The sequence below is a fragment of the Podarcis muralis genome, chromosome 4, assembly GCF_964188315.1.
Source record: "Podarcis muralis chromosome 4, rPodMur119.hap1.1, whole genome shotgun sequence".
Lineage (NCBI taxonomy): Eukaryota > Metazoa > Chordata > Lepidosauria > Squamata > Lacertidae > Podarcis > Podarcis muralis.
The window spans coordinates 54391780-54413955 of NC_135658.1; the positions used below are offsets into that span (position 1 = coordinate 54391780).

The 22176-nt window shown below is 40.9% G+C and overlaps 1 protein-coding gene across 4 annotated transcripts in view; it reads left to right on the plus strand.

Annotated features, from left to right (window-relative positions):
• The window catches only part of DOP1B (DOP1 leucine zipper like protein B), a 63536-nt gene extending 43714 nt beyond the window's left edge, over positions 1–19822 (plus strand). For 3 of the 4 annotated variants that reach the window (XM_028727138.2, XM_028727137.2, XM_077927329.1), the window contains 11 exons: positions 2611–2755; positions 4227–4309; positions 4750–4859; positions 5532–5678; positions 6230–6291; positions 6408–6536; positions 8697–8833; positions 10240–10295; positions 11792–11947; positions 14070–14202; positions 16656–19822. In XM_028727138.2, coding sequence (XP_028582971.2) covers positions 2611–2755; positions 4227–4309; positions 4750–4859; positions 5532–5678; positions 6230–6291; positions 6408–6536; positions 8697–8833; positions 10240–10295; positions 11792–11947; positions 14070–14202; positions 16656–16913 — 1416 coding nt within the window. In that variant the 3' untranslated portion in view covers positions 16914–19822. The remainder of the gene's footprint in view (positions 1–2610; positions 2756–4226; positions 4310–4749; positions 4860–5531; positions 5679–6229; positions 6292–6407; positions 6537–8696; positions 8834–10239; positions 10296–11791; positions 11948–14069; positions 14203–16655) is intronic. The other variant, XM_077927328.1, reaches the window with a different exon arrangement.
• The last annotated feature ends 2354 nt before the right edge of the window (positions 19823–22176 follow it).

Below are 22176 nucleotides of genomic sequence, written 5' to 3' on the forward strand. Positions count from 1 at the left end.
TCCATAGCATGTTTTCAGTTCATACATGTAGATCTTGATTTCTCCCTGCTCCCTCATGTCATGCACCAAACTTGACTACTTAATGGAAGATATATGCTTAATAGTCCCAAACCACTAGCTTGTTGTGAAAAACGGGTTCTAAATTCAATCCATATAAATTGACTGCATCAGCAGGGTCTTCTGTTGAAGCAGGTACTAAGACAAAAGGGGAAAACCTTTGTTTTAGCAGGATCTTGCTACCTGTGAGGTACAAATTAGGGACTTCAAAGCACTAAGTCACGTGATGTCAGCTGACTGGCAGATGGGCAGCCCCATCCACCTGCCAAATTTTACCATTGAGGCAGAACCATCTGGCCCATGGTTTCAAAAAGGTTCTGCTCCTGTGAGGCAGAACTGGGGGCTTTGGGGGATGATAAATCAAAGGTCCATACCTACCAGACTTGCTGTAAGTGAGGGCTTTGGTTTTCCATTGGAAGATTCCTGAGCAAAAATAGGGAGAATCAAAAACATAATGAAATAGTAAACACCGTAAGAAAAATCTAGCCTCTCTAAGGCCTCTTAGCAAACAGACAAGCTTGTCCAACAAATGCAGAAATCACAGACCTGTTCTCCCCCTCCCCATAACACCAAGTCAGCACACCCTCATGGAAGGGGCTGTTGGGAGAGGGAGGGAAACCAGTGTAAGCTAGAAGATGTAAGAAAACATTGAGAGAGTGCCCCCCCTTCCCATAGTCTCTCTCTTCTTTGTGTTTCCCTAATAGAAACCCCCCTTTCATTTCAGATCTCAAACCACATTCTGGTTCTCTCTGGTACCCCTGAACAATTTCACTTCATATTAATAATTAAAGGTAAAGGTATCCCTGCCCGTACGGGCCAGTAGTGTCCGACTCTAGGGTTGTGCGCCCATCTCACTTAAGAGGCCGGGGGCCAGCGCTGTCCGGAGACACTTCCGGGTCACGTGGCCAGCGTGACGAAGCTGCTCTGGCGAGCCAGCACCAGCGCAGCACACAGAAACGCCATTAATAATTCCATTAATTATTAATATTCCATTAATAATTCCATTAATTATTATTCCATTAATAATTAGTCCTTCGTTAATTTATGACTTGTAGCAAGATACTCACCTTCTTTATTTCTTTTCCTTCACTTTCAACCTTAAATACAGTGGTGCCCCGCAAGACGAAAAACTCGCTAGACGAAAGGGTTTTCCGTTTTTTGAGTCGTTCCGCAAGACGAATTTCCCTATGGGCTTGCTTCGCAAGACGAAACGTCTTGCGAGTTCTTGCGAGTTTGTTTCCTTTTTCTTAAAGCCGCTAAGCCGTTAATAGCCGCTAAGCCGTTAATAGCCGCTAAGCCGCTAATAGCCGTGCTTCGCAAGGCGAAAAAACCGCAAGACGAAGAGACTCGCGGAACGGATTAATTTCGTCTTGCGAGGCACCACTGTATTTCAGCTTTCCTTATCACAACTAAGTCATAAATTGTGCCAAAATCTGGATGAAGAACATTGAAACCAACTGGTTTCTAATTAAGATCTTGCCCTACTGCCTTACATTAATTGCACAAAACAAAAGCTTCTGACTCTAAAATGGGAATAAAATGTTGATAAAAGTAAAAAGAATCTTATGATGTAACAAGCATCACCAGGGACATGACAACACCACAACCTTCAAGTGCCTAGTTCATATCATTTACCCCTCTTCCCCCCCCCCCAGTTTATACCTGGGGTGTTTTCCCTTGAATACTCTTTCCCAGTTTAATTAAACAGAGGCATAGGTAATTCTTAAACTCTAAACAGGAAGCATGGTATTAAAAGGTACCCAAAGATAAAATGGATGAAAGTAATAAGGTATTTCATTCCTGATTAAACAAAGTCTGTTTTTGTTCCAGCACAAACTCAAAAAGATCACAGAGATAAATTATCTTTTTTAATTAGCATAGGGAGTAACCAGAATTTGCTCATCTAGGGGTCCCTTTGGTGCTACTATTAGAGAACTTTCAAACACCCATCTTCAAAGGAAGATATAGGGCCCATTGCTGTGTTTATCTCAAGCTCTGTATGGTAAGGATGATACTTGTATTCAGGGATGCTTCGCCAGCATCTTTCCTGCTCCTCTAGCCTGGGCATAATGATCATCATGGCTTCTTGTAATCAAACAGCAAACAGTTCTTACCAAACATTGGTTCATACCATAAGTGGAGCTCTTCCTTCTGTACTTTACCCTTGAACCCAGAAAACAAGTCCAAAAAGAACATAGCCAACATGTAGTTATAGATCTACAATATGTCCAACAGAACTTTTAGGATGGCTTTTTAATAGAAAAATGAAAATTTCATTATTCTAATGGGCCAATAGGCATATCACAAATGCCTTGCAAACTGCACATCACACATTAGCCACACTGAACCTCCAGCAAGAGGTTCAGTATTTGGTGGGGAGGGGGAATGACTCTGTAGCATGCACTGCCTTCACAGAATTCAAATGGAGTAAAGTGATATTTTGGTTTGCCACTTCTCACAATAAAACAAATATTACTTCCATAAGACAAAATGCCCTGAGTGATGTCTATATGCACAAATCACTCGTCTCTCTTACTCTGCTTTCCCTTTCAGGAGGTAACCCAGAAAATATTGGAAGCCGTCGGGAATGTTGCTGGTTCTTCGCTAGAACAAACTAGCTGGCTGAGCAGGAATCTGGAGGTGAAAGCTCAGCCTCAGGTTGCTTTAGATGAGCCCATGGCTGAAGATGATTTCTGCGGTAAGAAAAATGGAGACAGTTCTATGGGCTAGCTGTTGTTTTATACAAGCATTTTAGTCCCACAAGTCTGCTTAAGGTGGAGGGAAGAAGTAGGATCGGGCAATTCTAAAACACTGGCCATATAAGGAATGTTTAGGTTTCACACAATGCTCTTCCACCAGCTTCCATTTTGGAGCACAAATTCATTTAGCTAGATAACTGATAATATAGAACTGGAGAGGAGAAACAGCAGAGCTTTTCCATCACATCTGCTGAGACCAGCTGCCTTTAGCTCTTCCCCAGTTGTTCCCTAGAGACATTCATTCAGTCAAGTTACTTGAACTATTTCTGTCCCACATGGTTACTGTAAGATATGTGACTTTGAGAAGTAATACCTGAGATTCCCTTTCCCCCTCCTCTCTCCCCATTCATTTTTCCATGTGTGTCCCATGCCTTTGGGACTGTGAGCTTGAAGGCAGGGGCTGTCTTTTTACTAATCTTTGTAAGCCCCTCTGAAACCCTATTTTTGGCTTAAGGTGGGGCAGGGTTGTTTCAAATATGCCTTTTCATATCTGTCTGCCCCTTGAGTACTGACCACAGCACACAGACTCTTTAGAAGATAGATAATAGGAAAAAGGAAACAGTAAAAGTCATTAGGTTAGCAAAGCTGGAGAGGTGTGTGTGTGTGTGACTTTTGAAGATACTGTAAATTAGTTATAGAATCAGTAGAAGATAAATGGACTGATATTCCCAAGTCAGGTTGAAACACTTTAAGAGGCGAAGTCTCCTCAGAATTGTGCAAGCATTTGATGACACAAATATCCAGCAACTTTCTTCCTTCCATTATAGAACTTCTCTCTTAAATAATTTACTTGATTTATCAGCTAGTCTTCAGCCAAAATATGTGACTCGCAGAAATAAAAACATAAAATGGATCGCTAAAAGGCCAATATAATTGAGAAGGTTTTCACTTGGTGCCAAAAAAAAAAATGGGGATGGCACCGGCAGCTTCCCTTTAAAGGGCATTTTAAACTGCTAAATTCAGGGACTGGCAACACATTGCATTTTGTGTGCATATATAAAGAGCCCCCAGCAGCTGTTTTTTCCATAAGGAAAAGCAGCTTGGGGTCTTTGTAGTTCTAACTACACATTAAATGCTAATGTGTTTAAGGGGGGGGGGGAGCAAAGCCATGAGGTTGAACTTTAGAGGAGGAAAGCCATTGAGGACCCAGGAGTACTCAATCCTTTATTTGCTTTTAATGCCCCACACTGGGTTCTGAATGCTCGTTGCCTTCTGCTTGGTGAAGAACAGGCTCATTTGCTGGTTTTAAAGGCATGTGGCTAGACATTCAGACTAGGTAAGTCTTGCCCAATGTCTTCAGAACAACTTTCTAACCATCGGTCTCCCCCCGCCCCCCAAAAAACCACCCACTACTAATGGGAAAAGGTTTTAAGGGAGGGCATGAAAAGAAAAATGTTCCTCCTTCTACAGATACATCAGCAGTACCTTCTTCAATGGTCTCTGCCTCTGCCCCATCGGTGTACAGTGTTCAAGCCCTCTCTATCCTTGCAGAGGTGAGTCCTGATTTCTTTTTACTCTGAGAGGGAAACCGCTCTATAGCCACTATCCTTCCTATATGTTCCATAAGTGAAAGCTCTGCATGTTCACTGACCCTCCATTAACAGGCAGAGCTGCTTGAGCATACAGCGTTATGCCAGCCAGGGAAGAGGGAAAGGGGGATGCATCAGTTGCGTTGCTAATGTTTTGGAAATGTATCTGAAGAAGTGTGCATGCACACGGAAGCTCATACCAATAACAAACTTAGTTGGTCTCTAAGGTGCTACTGGAAGGAATTTTTTTATTTTGTTTTGGAAATGTGACACTTCACAATTTTCAGGATTACTGGAAGGAATTTTTTTATTTTGTTTTGGAAATGTGACACTTCACAATTTTCAGGATTACTATGAAATCAGAAGAGCTGTTCTTTTTTAAATGGATCTTACTTTCTCCATAGGTTCTTGCTTCTCTGCTGGATATGGTTTACCGGAGTGATGAAAAAGAGAAAGCAGTGCCTTTGATCTCGCGTTTGCTGTATTATGTGTTTCCTTACTTACGCAATCACAGGTAAATAAATTTTTTCTGACATCACCTATATGTAACTCATGCAGTATACGCACCATACTTGGGGACCTAACTTGGGCAGATTCCTTGCTTCAAGGTCAAAGCTCTTCCAAGACTGTTGTTCCGTAATATACTTCATAGATCTGCCAAGCATTAAGTGACTGCCGCCTACTTCCAAGATAGCACACATGCTTCCTGAGAGTCAAGAGAATAGTAATTGTGATGCTTTTTTCTGATGGTGGGGAAATGGATGCTTGACTGGCATGGAAGTATGTGGAAATTTGGGAGGGTACAATGAGAATTCAGGTTCAACTATGGAAACAGGTACTCCTCTCCAGTTGACAGTCCTGGCTTACAAGATATGACTTGGCTTAAGGTTTCTCCTTGAATACAAATTAGCAAAGCAGCAATCTTATTGCCAGAGGTTAGAAATGTCAAAAGAGGAACATAATAATTTATCAGCCATGATAGGGTTCCTCTGCTTGCTGGTGGTACTGACTCCAGATCTGAGCTTAGAAAAGATAACACATGAATTTTCCTTGCAACTAACATAATTTTTTTGTTCAATCAATAAATATTAAATGTTGCTGTGAAGTCTGTCAGTTTTGGGAGCATGTGAGTGACATACGTATTTGGAAAGTAAGTGATTTGTCTGTTGTGTATGTTTGTTTACAGTGCCTACAATCTTCCTAGCTTTCGTGCTAGTACACAGTTGCTCAGTTCTTTAAGTGGCTATGCTTATACCAAGCGCGCATGGAAGAAAGATGTCTTAGAACTATATATGGATCCAGCTTTCTTCCAGATGGATACTTCATGCATTCAGTAAGGTGTATGACTCGGGCAGTCTTGTTGTTGGCTTCTGAATGTACAAATGGATAAACTCCAGTAGATTACAATGAAGTTGTACTTTTAATTTGGAATCTCTCTAAAGTTGCTAATTTTCCAGTGATTTCATTTAGAAAAATATTGGTCTTTAGAAAAAGAGCAGGTTATCGTCACTGTGTTGAGAGAGTATATTTAATTAAAACTTTGGTTACAATACTTCTGCACCTATTCTAATACATTATTTTAAAGATGTGCAAGGCATGGTAAAAAACTAAAGTTGTTCCTCAGGACTGTTTCAATAGCAATATGAAATTTTCTAAAGAGAAGTTAGACTGTCATGTGTAGGAAATTGCGATAAATTGTGCAGCTTGGAGTTGTCAATATCTGCATTCATCATAAACTAAGCACAAGATTTGCACAATTTTACTGCCCAGCACATGGTTGACTTTGAAAGAAATGTCATCTTCCTTTGTGTTTGCTTCACACAAGGTGCTAGAGGATTTAAACTTAATTACACTAAACTTTACTTAATTGTTAAATTTCTTCAGTTGGCGAGCCATTATCGATCATCTTCTGACACATGAGAAAACTATGTTTAAAGATTTGATGAGTAAGTATTTTTTCATAATTATTATCCCATTACTTTTAATAGACAGTTCAAATCAAGAAGAAAACAACCAATTAAAAACAATTTGATGTTAATAGCAATTCTGTTCTTGATTACAGCTATGCAGAGCAGTTCTTTAAAACTTTTTCCAAGTTTTGAGCAAAAGGCAATGTTGTTAAAGCGTCAGGCCTTTGCAGTTTTCAGTGGAGAAATTGATCAATATCACCTTTACCTTCCTTTAATACAAGGTGAGTGTTAAAGTTTGCATTGTTCACAGATGTTCAGTAAAAGATGTGAATGGAAAGAAGCATGCATACACATAGGCTCAGTTCGTTTAACAACAACAAACCATTGTGTTAAATAAACAGTCCACAGAATCATATTCTCCTGCACTTCCTCTTTTACACCAAATCATATGAAATGGAAAGCAGAACTGCAAATTAGGATAAAACAGGTTTGAAATTCTGATTTGGAGGGCAATCACAAAGCATAGTTTGCCAGTTAAAATGCAACAACAAACTATGATCTGCCATGCAGGGGAGGGCATTGGAGCATGCAAGAAGGGGGACGGGGAGGGGAAATGAGCCTGATGCTTGCTTATGCAAAAGCCAAATTATGATTTGATATTACAGATGAACGGAGCCAAGTGAAGGTTCCAAGTTGGCAGTAAGGTGCATTGCTCAAAGAATGAGGGTCTGTTGAGTTTTGACTGTCTCTAAATCTGAGGGATGCAAATTCATCTTCTAATTTTAGAGACAGAGCTCTATACCCTTCAGAATAGTCTGACTGGAGGGGAAATTGGAGACACTGTGTTGCAGCAGTTCCATCCCTATCTAGATAGGCTATCTCTGGAGGTGGTTCTGGGGGAATAGTCTTCCATCCCTTAGTAAGGGGTCAAGCATGTTTCTCCCTCGTCCCCCATTCTATTTCATATCTACACGAAACCACTGAGTGAGGTCTTCTGGAGGTTTGGGATGAGCTGTCATCAATAAACCGGTGGCATCCATCTCTTAGTCCCATTTTCATCAAATCTGAGTAAAGCAGTGGAAGTACTAAATCAGTGCTTATAATTTCACTAATACACTGGATAAGGACCAATAAACCCAAGCTCAGTCCAGACAAAACAGAGGTAATGTGGATCAGTGATTCTTCTGCTCAAGGGAGAGGTGTTTGTCCTATGTTAGACAGCCTTGCACACCCTGGAGGGACAAGCCTGCAGCTTAAGGATGATCCTTGGTCCATCATTAAAGATAAAGGCACAAGTTGCTCCTGGAGCACAAGGGTCCTTCAACCTGCTTAGACTGGTATACTAGCTGTGACCCTAGCCTTGTGGCAAGACCACCTGGGAGAATTTTACCTTTATGATTTCTATATAACCATGTATCCTAATGATTCTTAAATCACTGAGGCTTCAGTAGGGCTAGAAGTGCCTAAATCTCAGGAATCCAAAGCCTACCTTTGCCCTATTTCTCTCTGCCCTGCGATTGTGCTTGAAGGCAACAATAAATCTGATGTGTTGGCATTTTTCTATAGGGAACCTTCCCCAGACTGTTTCTCATGCTCACGTGATGGAGGGTGAGATGGGGGACTGGAAAGAGAAGTCTGCCACAGAATGCAATGTTCTAGCCCAATAACAGATGGGGGGGGGGGTTACTCAGGCTTCAACTGTCAAATAGGTTTCTTTTCCTCTTTATAGCTGAAAATTAGGGTAAAGGGCATAATGAGGCACAATATGGAAAAGCAGAAGTATTCTTTACGTGGGCATAGGAAGGGCTCTTGCCCCGCTCATTGGCTTGATTTTGCTGCAATATATGAATATGTAATATCTAACGCTGTTTGTAATCAGGTATATAAACCCAATGCCCAAGGGGCTCTGGGACCCAGGCTCTGGAAAATATTCCAATGGGTCTTTATTGCTCAGCAATAAACTTTGCCTTCTTTTTTGCCACTGCTGCGTCTGTCGATTCTTGGACACATTTTGAGTGGGCAACTGGTATTCCTTATATGCTTGCAACATACCGGCATCAGTTATCCCTGGTAACCTCTATGTTGGAGTCAAATCACACTTCTTCTTCTTCTTCTTCTTCTTCTTATTCTTATTATTATTATTATTATTATTATTATTATTACTTGTGGGCTGCCTTCTGAAGACTCTTTTGTATTAGTGCCGAATATGGCTGCCAGGTTACTAACTGGGACTGAACATTATGATCATATTATGCAGTTTGACATTATTTTGCAACTGTAATTGTTATCCTAGTTCATAAGTGTAATAATTTTCCAATGGGTAAGAAGCTTGATCAGTCCCAGGATGATATAACTAAGCCAGCCAGATACGTTTTAGTGCTCCTGATTCATGACAGTTCAATACAAAAGTGTCTTAAATCTTTTTGTAAATTTTATTCTAGAGCGACTGACTGACAACCTGCGTGTTGGACAGACTTCTGTAGTAGCTGCCCAGATGTTTCTGTTCTTCAGGGTTCTTTTGCTAAGAATTTCCCCTCAGCACCTAACTTCATTATGGCCGATCATGGTGACAGAGCTGGTAAATGGTCCTTAGAAACAAGATGAGACAATAGCCTTCAAAATCTCAGGGAAATCTCCATTCTGTAGTCCATACTTGGCCCCCCAGGTCTTGGCATTCGGCTTGCAAGCCCATTTGTAGGAAGCCATGGCCACCCACCCTACAGCTGACATCATAAAAAGGGACCCCTGACCATCAGGTCCAGTCGTGGATGACTCTGGGGTTGTGGCACTCATCTCACTTTATTGGCCGAGGAAGCCGGTGTACAGCTTCCGGGTCATGTGGCCAGCATGACTAAGCCGCTTCTAGCGAACCAGGGCAGCGCATGGAAACGTCGTTTACCTACCCACTGGAGCAGTACCTATTTATCTACTTGCACTGGTGTGCTTTCGAACTGCTAGGTTGGCAGGAGCTGGGACCGAGCAACGGGAGCTCACCCCTTTGCGGGGATTTGAACCTCCAACCTTCTGATTGGCAAGCCCTAGGCTCTGTGGTTTAACCCACAGTGCCACCCACGTACCTGGCATCATATCTGGGGCAAATAAGGATGGGGCTTGGCCTAAAGAGGCTTTGCACACCAAAACCCAGCACTAAGCAAAATGGACCTTCCCACAGATCATTTCATGCTAGAACAAGTCAATCTACTTCACAGAACTCAATGCTAAGCAGTAAAGAAACATCATTTGAAGCCTTGCTTTCTGGGAAGGTGCCTTATTTTAGCAGAATCATAATAGATTCCTGTGTAGGTAGCTCTCTAGACCGCCAGACTTATAGACTCTAGGCCTTGAGGAGAAATGGAGTAGCCCAGTTAATCACCAGTTCAGATCAAGAGTAAAGTAAAGAGTTGTTTGTTGAAGAATAAGAGTAACATTGCAGAAAAGAAAATTTATAGTGTAAAGTTTTACAATATCAGCTGATTTTCAATCTGAAAGCCGAAATTCTCACCAGGATTGAACCCTAAAGATAAGACCCTAATCCAAGTCCAAACGTAGCACCAAATTTATAGCTCCAAAAGCCAGCCCTCAGAGGGTTGTTCCCATTATATATTTGCCACTTCCATTATATTTTGCACTTCTCTTTCTTCTTACTTTAGCCAAACAACCCTAAATAGAATGGCTGAGGAAGCCGTTTTGCAATAAAGCACTAGCAAGCAGATTAAAGAAGTTAATCGTCTCACTATTGAAAAGGTTAAAAGGAATAACCCACATGAACAGACCTATAGCACTTTTATCTGGGGGCAGATAAAAATCCAGCGCACCAGGCCAAAAGGTTTTCCCACCGCTGGTGTAACTAATAGGAAATTTCAGTAAACTGTTGACAGTTGAGCCTTGAGATTGTTCCTATATGCATAATGTAATGTAAAGCTGATTTAATATTGAATTGCATATATTAATACCTTGTTGATTTCTTTCAATTCTGCCGCCCAGATTCAAGCATTTATACAGCTAGAGGAAGATTTAGCTGAAGAGGAGGAACCAGCAAAGTAAGAATTTTTTGCTGTACATAATAAACAGATGATGCTTGGCGAGACCATTCAATGTGACCGTTGTAGTTGCTTGCGACCTTGTGACCTGTTTCATAAGTCTTCTTGCTTTGGGAAAGAGCCATTGCTCAGTGGTAGAGTGCTTGCTGTCTTTGCAGAAGTTGTCTGGTTCAGTCCCTAGCATCTCCAGTTAGGAGGATCAGATAGCAAATAATTGGGGGAGAGGAGAGCACAATCTGCAGAGCCACTTTCAGCCTCAATAAGCAATACTGGGCTAGATGGATTGTTAGTCTGACCCTGGTATGAGGTCATTTATTGTGTTCCCAGCTTTGCACAAATAAAATAGGATGAGGATCGTTGTAGGGAAGACAATGGGCTGGTTCACGCATGTATTTATATATATTTTCCCCTCAGCATCTGATAACTCAGCACCTGATGACAGCTGACAGGTGTGGCCAGACTAAATTGAAAAAGAAATGTACTTGAAATGACTTTGAAAGTTCTGTCTGTGTTACTAGACTGTGGTGGCTCATTCACAAATGCAGATCATAGTTTGTATATTGCAGTCACTTCAGGGAATGAACATTTGTCTCAAACCAGGCCAGTAATTTCAAGGGAGGAAAAGAGAAGCCAAAGCTTGCAGATACACAAAGATTTTGTAGTGGAATAGCTCCTTATTCAGAAGTTGTATTTCTGAAAGCTGAAAAGGAAGATATGTGGGATAGAATAGTGATGTGCCCCTTTTTTGCTGGGTGGGTTGGAATATTTGATAAAAGATCAAATTTCACATCATCATAAATTTGAATGCTATAATGGATACTGCTATTGCCGATAAATTGTTCTGGCTTAGCATTTTACTTGAATATCAACTATTTGCTTACATGGGATAAAGTCCTTGGGCCAAAGTGGAGCTGTCCCTGTGGAGCAGAACCTCTGGGGCTCGATAACTACCTTCCAAAGTCTTTTCAGATATAGCACATTTGTTTCATAAATAGCATTTCTAATGGCTGCTACCTCACAGAAGCAAGCTGCAGGTTACACACAAAGTCCCAGCTCTCTCATTTTCCTTTTATGAAAAACAACTGTGATTTTGAGTAGGGAGCTCTTTGGCCTTTTCCCAGCTTGCCATTTTCCCCTTTAAAATCACCTCCCGCCTTTTTCCCATAAGTGGGCATCAGATCTATATGTATGTACCTGTTAGGCAGGGCTTCACCAAGGATATGGTAAGAAAGCACATGAAGCCACCAACTTGCTGAAGTTAAAACAGGTTTCTGGTACGTGGCTGGATGGGAGACCTCCTAGAAAAACCCCAGGGTCTCCCTGAGGCACATGATGGAAGAAAGGTGGGATATAACTGCAAGGATATAAATTTGTAAGTCATTTTTGGTTTGCCTCTTATTCAGCATTTACCTTTTCTTTAAAAATCATCCAAGAGTAAATATAGCTAGCTCTGTATGTGTTTCAATCCTTAATTTTCATATTTATTAATTTCTCAGGCACAACAGTAAAATAAGTAAACAGAAAACATCAGAGGGCAATGGCCCATTGCTTGGTGACATACAGCAGAATGAGCTCTCCTTGTATTTATCAGCCTGCAAATTCTTGGACACTGCACTTTCTTTCCCACCTGACAAGATGCAATTGTTTCAGATGTAAGCATGCTTATTTTTATTCCTATGACAGTCAGATAGCGCAGCATGCTGAGACACAAGAGCATGTGAAGGTCATCAGATAGCCCTTGTACATCCCTTTGCTGCATTTTTCCCCTGGCCTTTTTTCTGTTTGTGAGCCATCCATACGCAGGGAGGCCAGATTGTATCCTGCCTTCCTAGTGTCGCATTGCCACCTGGAGACTTCACATTTTCAGTAAGCCTTTCTTCTCTTTGCTGCATAGATTTGTTTATTGACTTGTTTCTGTGTTTCACTTATTGATTTTGTTTAGTTTCTTTGGGTACCTCCCTTTTGGTGGCTGTATGTGATAACTGAGTACACTCTTCATCTGCAAGATGCAAAGCAGTCCTGCGGTTTTTTTGTTATTATTTTTTAATTCATAAGTAGAAAATGTGGTGGGTGCCTTTTTGCCTTCGTGGTGTGATAGTTTAGTTTATGGTGCTGCAATAAGAACAGGCACCCCACTAATGTCCTGACAGTTCACTGCCAAACCTACATTAGTTGCTCCCACCCTGATGGCGTGAAAGAAGAGAGATGGTGCTGTCCATTGGTCATGTGTGCTGAACCGAAACGAGTTGAATGATTGTGCCCAATAACCTGTTGGGAGATTTTGTGCTGTCAGAAGTTCAGCAAAGTGATTCAATTTCCCACAGCAGCCAAAGTGTAACAGAGGTTGTTTTACTTCATAAATACAAAACACACTATACACAGTTACTTCAAGAAGGCTTCTCTCTCTGAGCCCAGAGAAGGTTTTCAGCTTTCAGAGTCCTTGCTTAAAGTTCTCAGCAAGTCCAAGGCTACCAAACTCCTGCAACTTCAGTCTTCTGTCTCTTCTCCACAATATTTCTCCATGCAGAATGCTTCTGATATAGGCCAGAACTACACGCTAAGGCTGCACAGCACAAAGACTAAGACAGTCACAAGTTGTCTGTAGCTGCATCCTGGGGGAAAACAACACATTTTTTTTACCAACTTATGGAGCAGTAACTCATTCCTTAACCAGGAATAGGTTTTCACCACAGTGGAATAGACATTAACACTTGTCACATACAAGGACTGTATAGAGAACCTCACAATTTTCTACATGAGAGTGGCTTCCCAGAATAAAATTGTTTTCTTAAGTGAAAGGGCCATAAAGAACAGTGGTGAACTGGCATAACTTCATTGACAACGTTTTCCCATAGAAATGGGGGGGGGACTAACCTTTTTCAACCTGTGGGTTGTTTTAACGGTTATCCACCCCTCTGAGGACTATGTGTCAGTGGCAAACCTGGCCAATGCAAGTGTGGGAGTGCGCACACATGCATACTACAGAACACATGGACCCTCACCAGACATGCAGTCACACAGCTCATGCTCACTTTCTCATATGGGCACTCACACAAACACACATTATCAGCATTGCCAGCCCTTCCTCCCAGAGCACTCAGGTGGTTACAAACACTGCCTTTTACACAAAAGCATCTGTGCAAAGTAAAAAGGCAGCATATCGCATCCATTGCTGGGTTGAGGGGAAATACTGCATTTTACCCTTGAAAGAGCAGCCAGAGGGATCTTATTTCCTGAGATCAAGAGATAAAGTACTCTGGCTGGTCTGTAGAGATTGCCGTCTAAAGATCAGGAAGAATACTTTATCTCAATCAAATCAGCAGATAAGCCTGTAGGGGCAGACAGGCCATTTCCCATAGCTGGGCAGCTGCATCCAGCCTGCAGGTTAAGCACTCTTGCGGAAAACAAATGAGGCCTGCTACATCAAAGTAACTACTGCAGTCTCAAACTAGATTTTGCACATTGGTGCTTCATTTCAGTGTTTGAAACCAATCGAAACATTAGTGTTGTCCTTGTAGTACAATAGAATTTCTGAAAAGTGTCTCAAAATGACAAGCATATCTGGATGAATGTGGAGAAAGTGTCAGTATATAGGTTCTGCTCTGCCAAATGACAATCAGGAAAAGAGGGAGCTGAGCTACCATCCTCCTTAAATAAAGCTGCTTGTTGACAATAGTTGGGCAAGAATGTTTATTCTTTTCTTTCTTAACCAATGTTCTCAAAATAGTTTCCTCCTGTGTATGCTTCCTGATATCAAAATGCTTTTGTTTCCAGGTACAGGTGGGCCTTTGTTCCAGAGGTGGACACACAGGCTTACAGCATGACATCCTCAGATCTAATGGAAAATCATCAGGAATGCAAACCGCATATTGTCAGAATTGTGGACTTAATAAAGCGGAAATATGGGGTAAAGTCTAAATTTCAGTTGGTTTTCATAGTTCTAATGATTTCATAGTTTGTTTAGAAGGATTACCTAGCTACATTTTGAAACCTAAATGTCCTGACTGTCCAGATTATATTTTTATATAGTATATTTGTATCATGCTTCTTCCTTGGTGCCAATATAAATAAGCCTTCCAAGTCAGAATAGTGGCCTAGCATATGGTGCAACTAGCACAATCCATGCCCAAGCATAGTAAAAAAAGGGAAATACAGTCGTACCTTGGAAGCTGAACGGAATCCGTTCCGGAAGTCCATTTGACTTCCAAAACGTTCAGAAACCAAAGCACAGCTTCTGATTGGCTGCAGGAAGCTCCTTCAGCCAATTGTGGTTTTTTTAAATAATATTTTTATTAATTTTCTATTTTTACAATCCAATAGGCCACATTAATACAATTCCAAATTCTAATATAATCCAAATAAAATAACCAATTATTCCATACCAAATCACATAACTTTGTGTGGCTTCCCATGCTCTGAGGTTCGGGCCATAATGATCTAATGTCCTGCAATAGAACTTAGTCCAAATAATACAATTCTTGGGTTAATCCTTCTTTTATTTTGTCAGTCACTGATCTGACAACTTTCTTTCGCCTTTAAATAGTCCATCCGTTAATTTAGCAAGAGGGTTAATCCTGTGTTATTCTGTGTAGAATATTTTCTGAGCTTCTTCTTACTTCCACCTGTTGTCATCCAAAAGTCTCAGCAACTCTCTGTTGGTTTTGTTTCTGCACACAAGGGTAATTTTCAGTGCATCACTCCAAGACAAAGAAGTCTGGCCTCCCGCCATTAACCCGGGGCCGATATCCAAGATTTTGTACTGTGATCTCACTCCAACTGTTAATGAGCAAATTCTTCCCAAAATCCTGATAAATCTAGTCAAGAATTCTTTTTATTGTTCCAATTAGGGTCGTTGCCAAATCCTAATCAGGATTCTACACAGTTCCATCCTTTAGTTAACCCATAGAAATAATCAAACGGTCTTTAAATCCCGCTTGCGTTTGCATTTATCACTTCGGGGGAGATTTGCCAAATAAAACAGCAAGTATATCAAGAGAGTAAAAAATGGAGGCTCACCCCCCCCCAACATACCATTCCAATTCCGACAGAAGTCCTTCTCCAGATCGAAACCTTAGCCCTCAAGACAACCTGCCAACTGAATCAGTCTCTATCTCCCCTAATTCAGAGCATGCCTGTTAATTAAGTCCAAATATCACCTTAAATTAGTACTTCCACTTGTGGCCTTGGCTTTGGAGAGTTGTCGATTATGCACGGTGCATAACACCCAGCGCCCTCTGCCCCCCGCATTCCTTCGGAACGGGTGGGAGGTATTGGACGATCTGCAGGTGAAGCTAGCCTCCCCCGGCCCTGGGGGAGTTTTGTGAGGGTAATTACTCCCATATCATCCTCAATTAGCCACGCGAAGCAACTCCGCTGGCATGGGCACAACTGAGCGCCATGGTGGTCCATGCCGGAAGCCGCTTTTTTGCTCCTTCAGCCAATTGGAAGCTGCAGAAGCCCCACCAGACGTTCGGCTTCCAAAAATAGTTCTCAAACCGGAACAGTCACTTCCAGGTTTGCGGCGTTCAGGAGCCAAAATGTTTGAGAAAGCCTCTCCTCCTTCCATAGGGGAGGGATTGTGAGCGGGAGACAATTCCCACTGGCGCGCCACGCCTACCAGTTGGGCACCCAATCGGGTGCCACCGTGGGGGGCGTGGTTTAGCCACTCAAATGCGGCTGTGCCAGCTCTCCCCGCCATTGCGCTTCAGAACTCTCTTAGTATTTGGCGGTTAGGCATTGGAATGTGTTGTTGGTGTGTGGAAGGGCAAGGTGTGGCCATCGCCTACCTCTTCACTTATGGGTATTCTGTTAAAGGAATCCAGCGGTCGTGGATCCTGTCCAATGCCCTGTGTGGTGGGGGGTCATGGCACAACCCTCGGTGACATCACGGGAGAGCTTATAGTTGTATTTGCATCAACAGGCTCCCCCTACTGGTGGTTAACCCCTCATCAGACTCACCCCTCTCCGAGTGGGTGTAGTCAAATTTGCTGTGGTCCAGTGCCTAAGCCAATATCTTCTCACATGCTGTAATCAATAAAGTTGTGGCCTTTTCTTGCCCATTAACCTAATATACTGTATCCACGTGTCTTCATTCCCCCAAGCGGGGATCGGGTCCTCGAATCACAACTAAGCTTGTTCAAAAACCAAGGTACGACTGTAATCTAAAAAAGGAAAGTGGTTGGAATTGTTGGAATTGAAAAACCTGTTATCTAAGCTTTGGTAAAATAAACTAATTGTACAATGTTAAAAACTGTTGAATTAAAATTAAAATCCCAGTATTCAATACATGTTTCAGTTTATATACGAAACAAAATTCCTGTAAATGTGTATTTGCAACTTTAATTTTTTGTGTTCTTACAGGATCAAACTACCAATGAGAGAGCAACAAAGCACTATAGCTTCCCTCTTTTGGACCTTCGTTCTATCTCGAGCATCACACAGTTAATGCCATTCTTCAGAATACTAAGCTGTGCTTTTAAAACTGAAAGCAGCAAGGCACTGAATACGCATAGCTCAAAGGATTTCAAACTGGACTATCCAACTGGCAGTGGAACAAGGACACTGAAACTACTGGAAGAGTGTGTGGAGCATGACTTTATAGAAAATATGGAAAGTTAATATGCTTTAAAGTACTTGTATTATACAAAGGTTGTAATTGTCACTCAGTTTCAACTGTATTGAAAAAATGTAAATATGAGAATGAAACATTTTAATGTTGACAGATTTTACTTCAGTTTGTTTTTTCCTACTGATGTAATCTTTCACCTGTTCTATGTCTTGTTGATAAGTGGCATGTTGCCTCATGTTTTGTGGAAGCAAATTAGCATTATAAATGTGCACATGTCTTAAGATGATTTTTGTTTGTTTGTTTTACTTCCAAAGTAAAACAAGCATACTTTAGTTCCTCATGTAATGAAGGCAATAGATAGCAAATCAATCTGAACAAGACTATAATTCATAGGAAATTTTAAAGACAGGATCAAGATATAAACATGGAATATTTATAACAGGCTTGTTGGCAGACGGGAACACTCTTCTGAAGTTATTTTAGTCCTGCCTTTGAACATCTCTGTAGTAAGCAGATGCAAACAAAATAGCATGCTGTACGAATATCTGTGATCCTTCTGCCGTAGCCTTTACAGCCTAAGCCTAGAAGCATATGGAGTAGGCCTTGCTGATCTTAATGGAAATTGCTTTTTGGTAAAGATTCATAAGATTTTAGGTTACAAGGGATATGTTTGCATAGGATATATACAACTAAGAAGGAAAAAAGAAATTATTGGAAATTTATTTGACTGGTTTTAAAGTCATTATTGTCTTCTGTAGTTTGCTGAGTTATTGCTGAATTATGTTTAGGCCTAGAAAAACATTTTTGTTAAAATCAATAAAATCTCTTTTTTTAAATAAAAAAAGAAAAAAACATTAAAAATTGTGTGCATAGGGACTGCACAATTCTTGAAAGGCATGTATATATAATAAAATGTAGCATTAGAGGTACTTAATTTTCTAAGCAAATACTTTACAGTGCTGCACTAAAACATCTGCGCAGATAAATATTTCCTCTTTTAAAGTGTTGCAAAAGACTGGAAACAACTGCTTTTGTTGTGATTTACGGTAATTCGAGGGAGAAGGTTTTGGTTCTGCCATTTTTCTGGCATAGCATTTGTAATGCACAAGCAGACTAGAATTTGTGAAGGGTATTGGCTAGATGGGTGTCATGCTAGCTTCAACTGGAAAAAGTGTTAAAACAAGAAGTCTAGCTAAACAGAATTGCTAGCCTGTTCTTTAAATGTATTGAATATTATGCTTTCCTATTTTTATAACTGTTGATGTAAATAATACTATTTCTTTAGCATGTATTCCCTTTCCCCCACAATATTGATATATCTAGCACCTTCACTTCCTAAAAAAATCCAGCCAAACTTGAGCACTTTTATTTCCCATTTCCTTCAGTAGGAAATGTTTTAATCTATTTAAATCTCTCCACTGAAATCAATGGGGCTTAAAAGTACTTGTATATGGATGAATTGTGCCGCAAGTTTTTGTGTGTGTGTGTGCAATATTTCTGTGGAACACTTGGATTTGAATAATTAAAGCCAAGAGGTGTTTTCCTTTTTCCTTTTTTATTTCAGTGTTGTCACTTTTTAGAAAACTGCCCACCAGTACCAAAAACACGTGGTGTATAGTACAAATGTTTCTGACAACATTCTTTCAACATTTTATATAGTAGACTATTTGTGTGCTCTTATCTACCGGCCAATTAATAATGGGGTTTCGGAATTCATTTTGATACTAAATAAAATGCTGATACATGCATTACATGCTTTATTGTAATTATGTTAAAGGGACTAAAATAAGCATTTGTTAATATGTTTGGTAAAGAGATGATGAAATTATGCTTCTAAGCTAAACCCTCATTATGAATGTGAAATTTAATTCATCTGAATGTAAATTAATTTCATAAGTTGCTTTATCAAAGGTATGAAGGTGGTGTATCCATTTTAAAGCATACCTTGCCCCTCCAATATTATGCGTTCATTGGAATATTAAAACAATTTCAAAACTTTAAGCAAATGTTGCCAGCACTCAGGGAAACAGAAAAGTCTTCATTTGCAACGCTAGTTTTATGACAAGGAATTCTCTGTGTATTCCATTCTTTCTTGTCCTATTACTAGTACTGTGAAGTGCAGCTAATCTCAGATATTTCACAATACAGTTCACACCATTTTCAACCCACAGAAGTAGGTAGATAGTTGGCATTTAATTAGTAACTTGCTGTACCAATCAAGATTACATCTCTCACTAAGCTTTCTTCTACTTTCATTCTTCTTTGAAACCATCTTTGAAACCATCCCTTTCTTTGAAACCATCTGAGGACTATCCTATTTATCAGTTCATGCCATTTAAACATTTTCTTAATTTTCTACAAAATTACATCAACCTGCCTACTAGAAGTGTTGTTGCTTGATGTCTACTAAATATCACATACTGCAGGTTCACATTCAATGTAACAAACAGCATCCTGCCTTTGTTTCTTCAGGGCCAGTTTCCCACATCTTGTTGTGCAAAAATAATTCCATTTTGGGAATAGGAATAACAACACGGAGTTAGATTGTGATTCTCTGGTCCACTATAATGTTTCCGAGTTACTGTTCATAACTTACAGCTGCATTAGTTAAACTGATTTAAATATTTGTATTTGCTAATTTGGGGAATAATATTTCATATTGCTACTGACATTTGTTTTCCTACTACTGATATAAAATATAAAGAAAATGCAAATTTGATTGTTGCTTTAATGGATATTACTACTTTAAAATTATGAGTTTTGTAGTTGGTACACCTTAGAAAACATCCTTAAAGTACTAAAAAAAACTGAGGAGACGTTTGTGGTATTTAAAATGTATTGCCAAAGAAGAGTCTAATATAGTAACTGAGAGAATGGCTGCTGTGTAAAGTTGTACTGTGTAATTGAATGTAACTTTCATATTAAACATTGTGTTGAAATACCTATTGAAACATCAAAATCTTTGTCTTTTTCCTGTTAATTTTCCTTGTATTTTGCAGTTTTATTCATTTCTAATCCTTACATTCCACCTTTCTAAATAACAATAAATGCAAATAAACAACAAAACAGTAAAATAACAAAATAGTCAAGTTGTAAAACCAAGATTCTCAAAATAATTTTCGTTTGGCAGTGTTAGCAAACACCTTATTTCTTGGGTTAAATGGGGGGGAGTACCGTATATTTTGCTGTTTTATATGTATTTGCTGTTTTATAGCTCGGTACTATTACCTGATATCAGGCTAAAGTCTAAATAATTATTTGAAGGTCAGCATTGAGCTTATAAGTTTCAGACAAGGAAGAAAAAGTGAGGGCTCATGATGGCAGGCCAAAAGGTAGGGGTGTTTTTCGTGGTTGTCCTGTAGTGTGTTCCCCTTAAAACAGACTGTCTCGTTTTGGAATCAATGGAAGGGAAATCAATTAAACCAGCTCCGGGGCAACAACCTCCTGGTTGTAAACCACTCTCTATAACAATATATCTGCTGTATCTAATACGGTGTACATCTGTTCATTGTTTTCCATCCATGGTGCCGATACTGGGAAGTAGTACTCAATCCAGGATTAGGCCAATATGTGACTAAAGAGGGTGTGTACTCTTACTAAAAAGTTTCGTTTCCTGGCTATTAGATTGTGACTCATGTGACCTGACAGAAATCTTCATTGCTTTATTGTGGCGTTCCCTGGGTACTTACAAATATATAGTCTTATCTAAAAGCAACTGGGAGTGCATTCTGAGATCTCTTTGATAAGATTTAGCCTGTCCGCACACACGGATTGCTGTTTCACATAGGCCAGAAAACCGATAACAAAATTAAACAAATGTACAATGGTACCTCGGGTTACATACGCTTCAGGTTAGAGACTCCGCTAACCTCAGGTTAAGAACTTTGCTTCAGGATGAGAACAGAAATCGTGCTCCAGCGGCACGGCGGCAGTGGGAGGCCCCATTAGCTAAAGTGGTGCTTCAGCTTAAGAACAGTTTCAGCTTAAGAACGGACCTCCGGAATGAATTAAGTACTTAACCCAAGGTACCACTGTACATGTGTGCAGACTTTTTTATAATATAAACGCTTCATAATTTATTAGAAGTTTTATGCTGTAGATGTTACACCCCTAGAAGATATTCTAAACCATGGGTCGGCAAACCAAGGCCCACGGGCTGGATCAGGCCCAATTGCCTTCTAGATCCGGCCCGTGGATGTTCCGGGAATCGCTGCATGTATCACCAGCAGACGCGTTCTTTCCCTCTCCCTCACACGGCGGTGCTTTTCTCCTCAGGGACGGAGCAATCTTGTCACTCAACAGCGGAGTCGGCTCACCCGCCTGCCCACCTCAGCAGGGCAGTACTGTGAAGGAGGCGTGTGACGCCGGCTGCCAGCTGCTGCTGCGTTTCCCTCCTGCTCTTCCTCCCTCTCCCTCAGTCCTTCCTTCCTTTTCTGTGCCACTTCCTCACACACTTTCTTCATGGTCATCGCCTCCCTCCCTCCCCTCTTCATTTCTCCCATGGTGTTCAGGCAGGTTGTTGCGATGGCCGCAGCCGCTGCTTGCGGGTTGGCGGACAGCTCTGTCTTCTCCGCAGTGCCTCTCAGGAAGCAGCACCAGGTGGTGGGTAAAAGCTCCAGCAACACCCTGGTTCCCCTACCTCCTCCACGGCTCCTCTGCCGGGGCTGCTGCTTCCGTCTTCGCTGGCCAACGCAGCCTCCTACCCTGCCACGGCACCTGGCTGGCAAGAGAAGCCCAACTGCAGCTATTGGGACAACAACTGGGAGAGGTCAATCTTCAGGCCTCTTTGCGGGCGGGCAAAAATCGCTTATTTTTTCTTTCTTTCAAAATATAGTCCAGCCCCACACACGGACTGAGGGGCAGTGGACCAGCCCCCTGCTGAAAAAGTTTGCTGACCCCTGTTCTAAATCCTGTGGTTGTAAGCTAGAATAATTAACAGTGGACCGTGTCTGAATAAAAATGCACTTTATCTGTTGTCATGAACTTGCTCTGAAACCTGGGAACCCATCCTTGGTGATCCAGCAGTTACCATATACAGTGGTGCCTCGCAAGACAAAATTAATTCGTTCCGTGAGTTTTGTCGCCTTGCGATTTTTTTCGTCTTGTGAAGCACAGTGTCGGGAAAGTTTTGGAAAAGCTTCAAAAATGACCAAAGTCTTTAAAAACCTCAAAAAAGGCTACCACACCGCGTTCTATGAGTTGCTCCTCAAAGTCAAGTCGCAACTGTATTAACGGTCTTAAGAAAAAGGAAACAAACTTGCAAGACGTTTCTGTCTTGCGAAGCAAGCCCATTGGGAAAATCGTCTTGCGAAG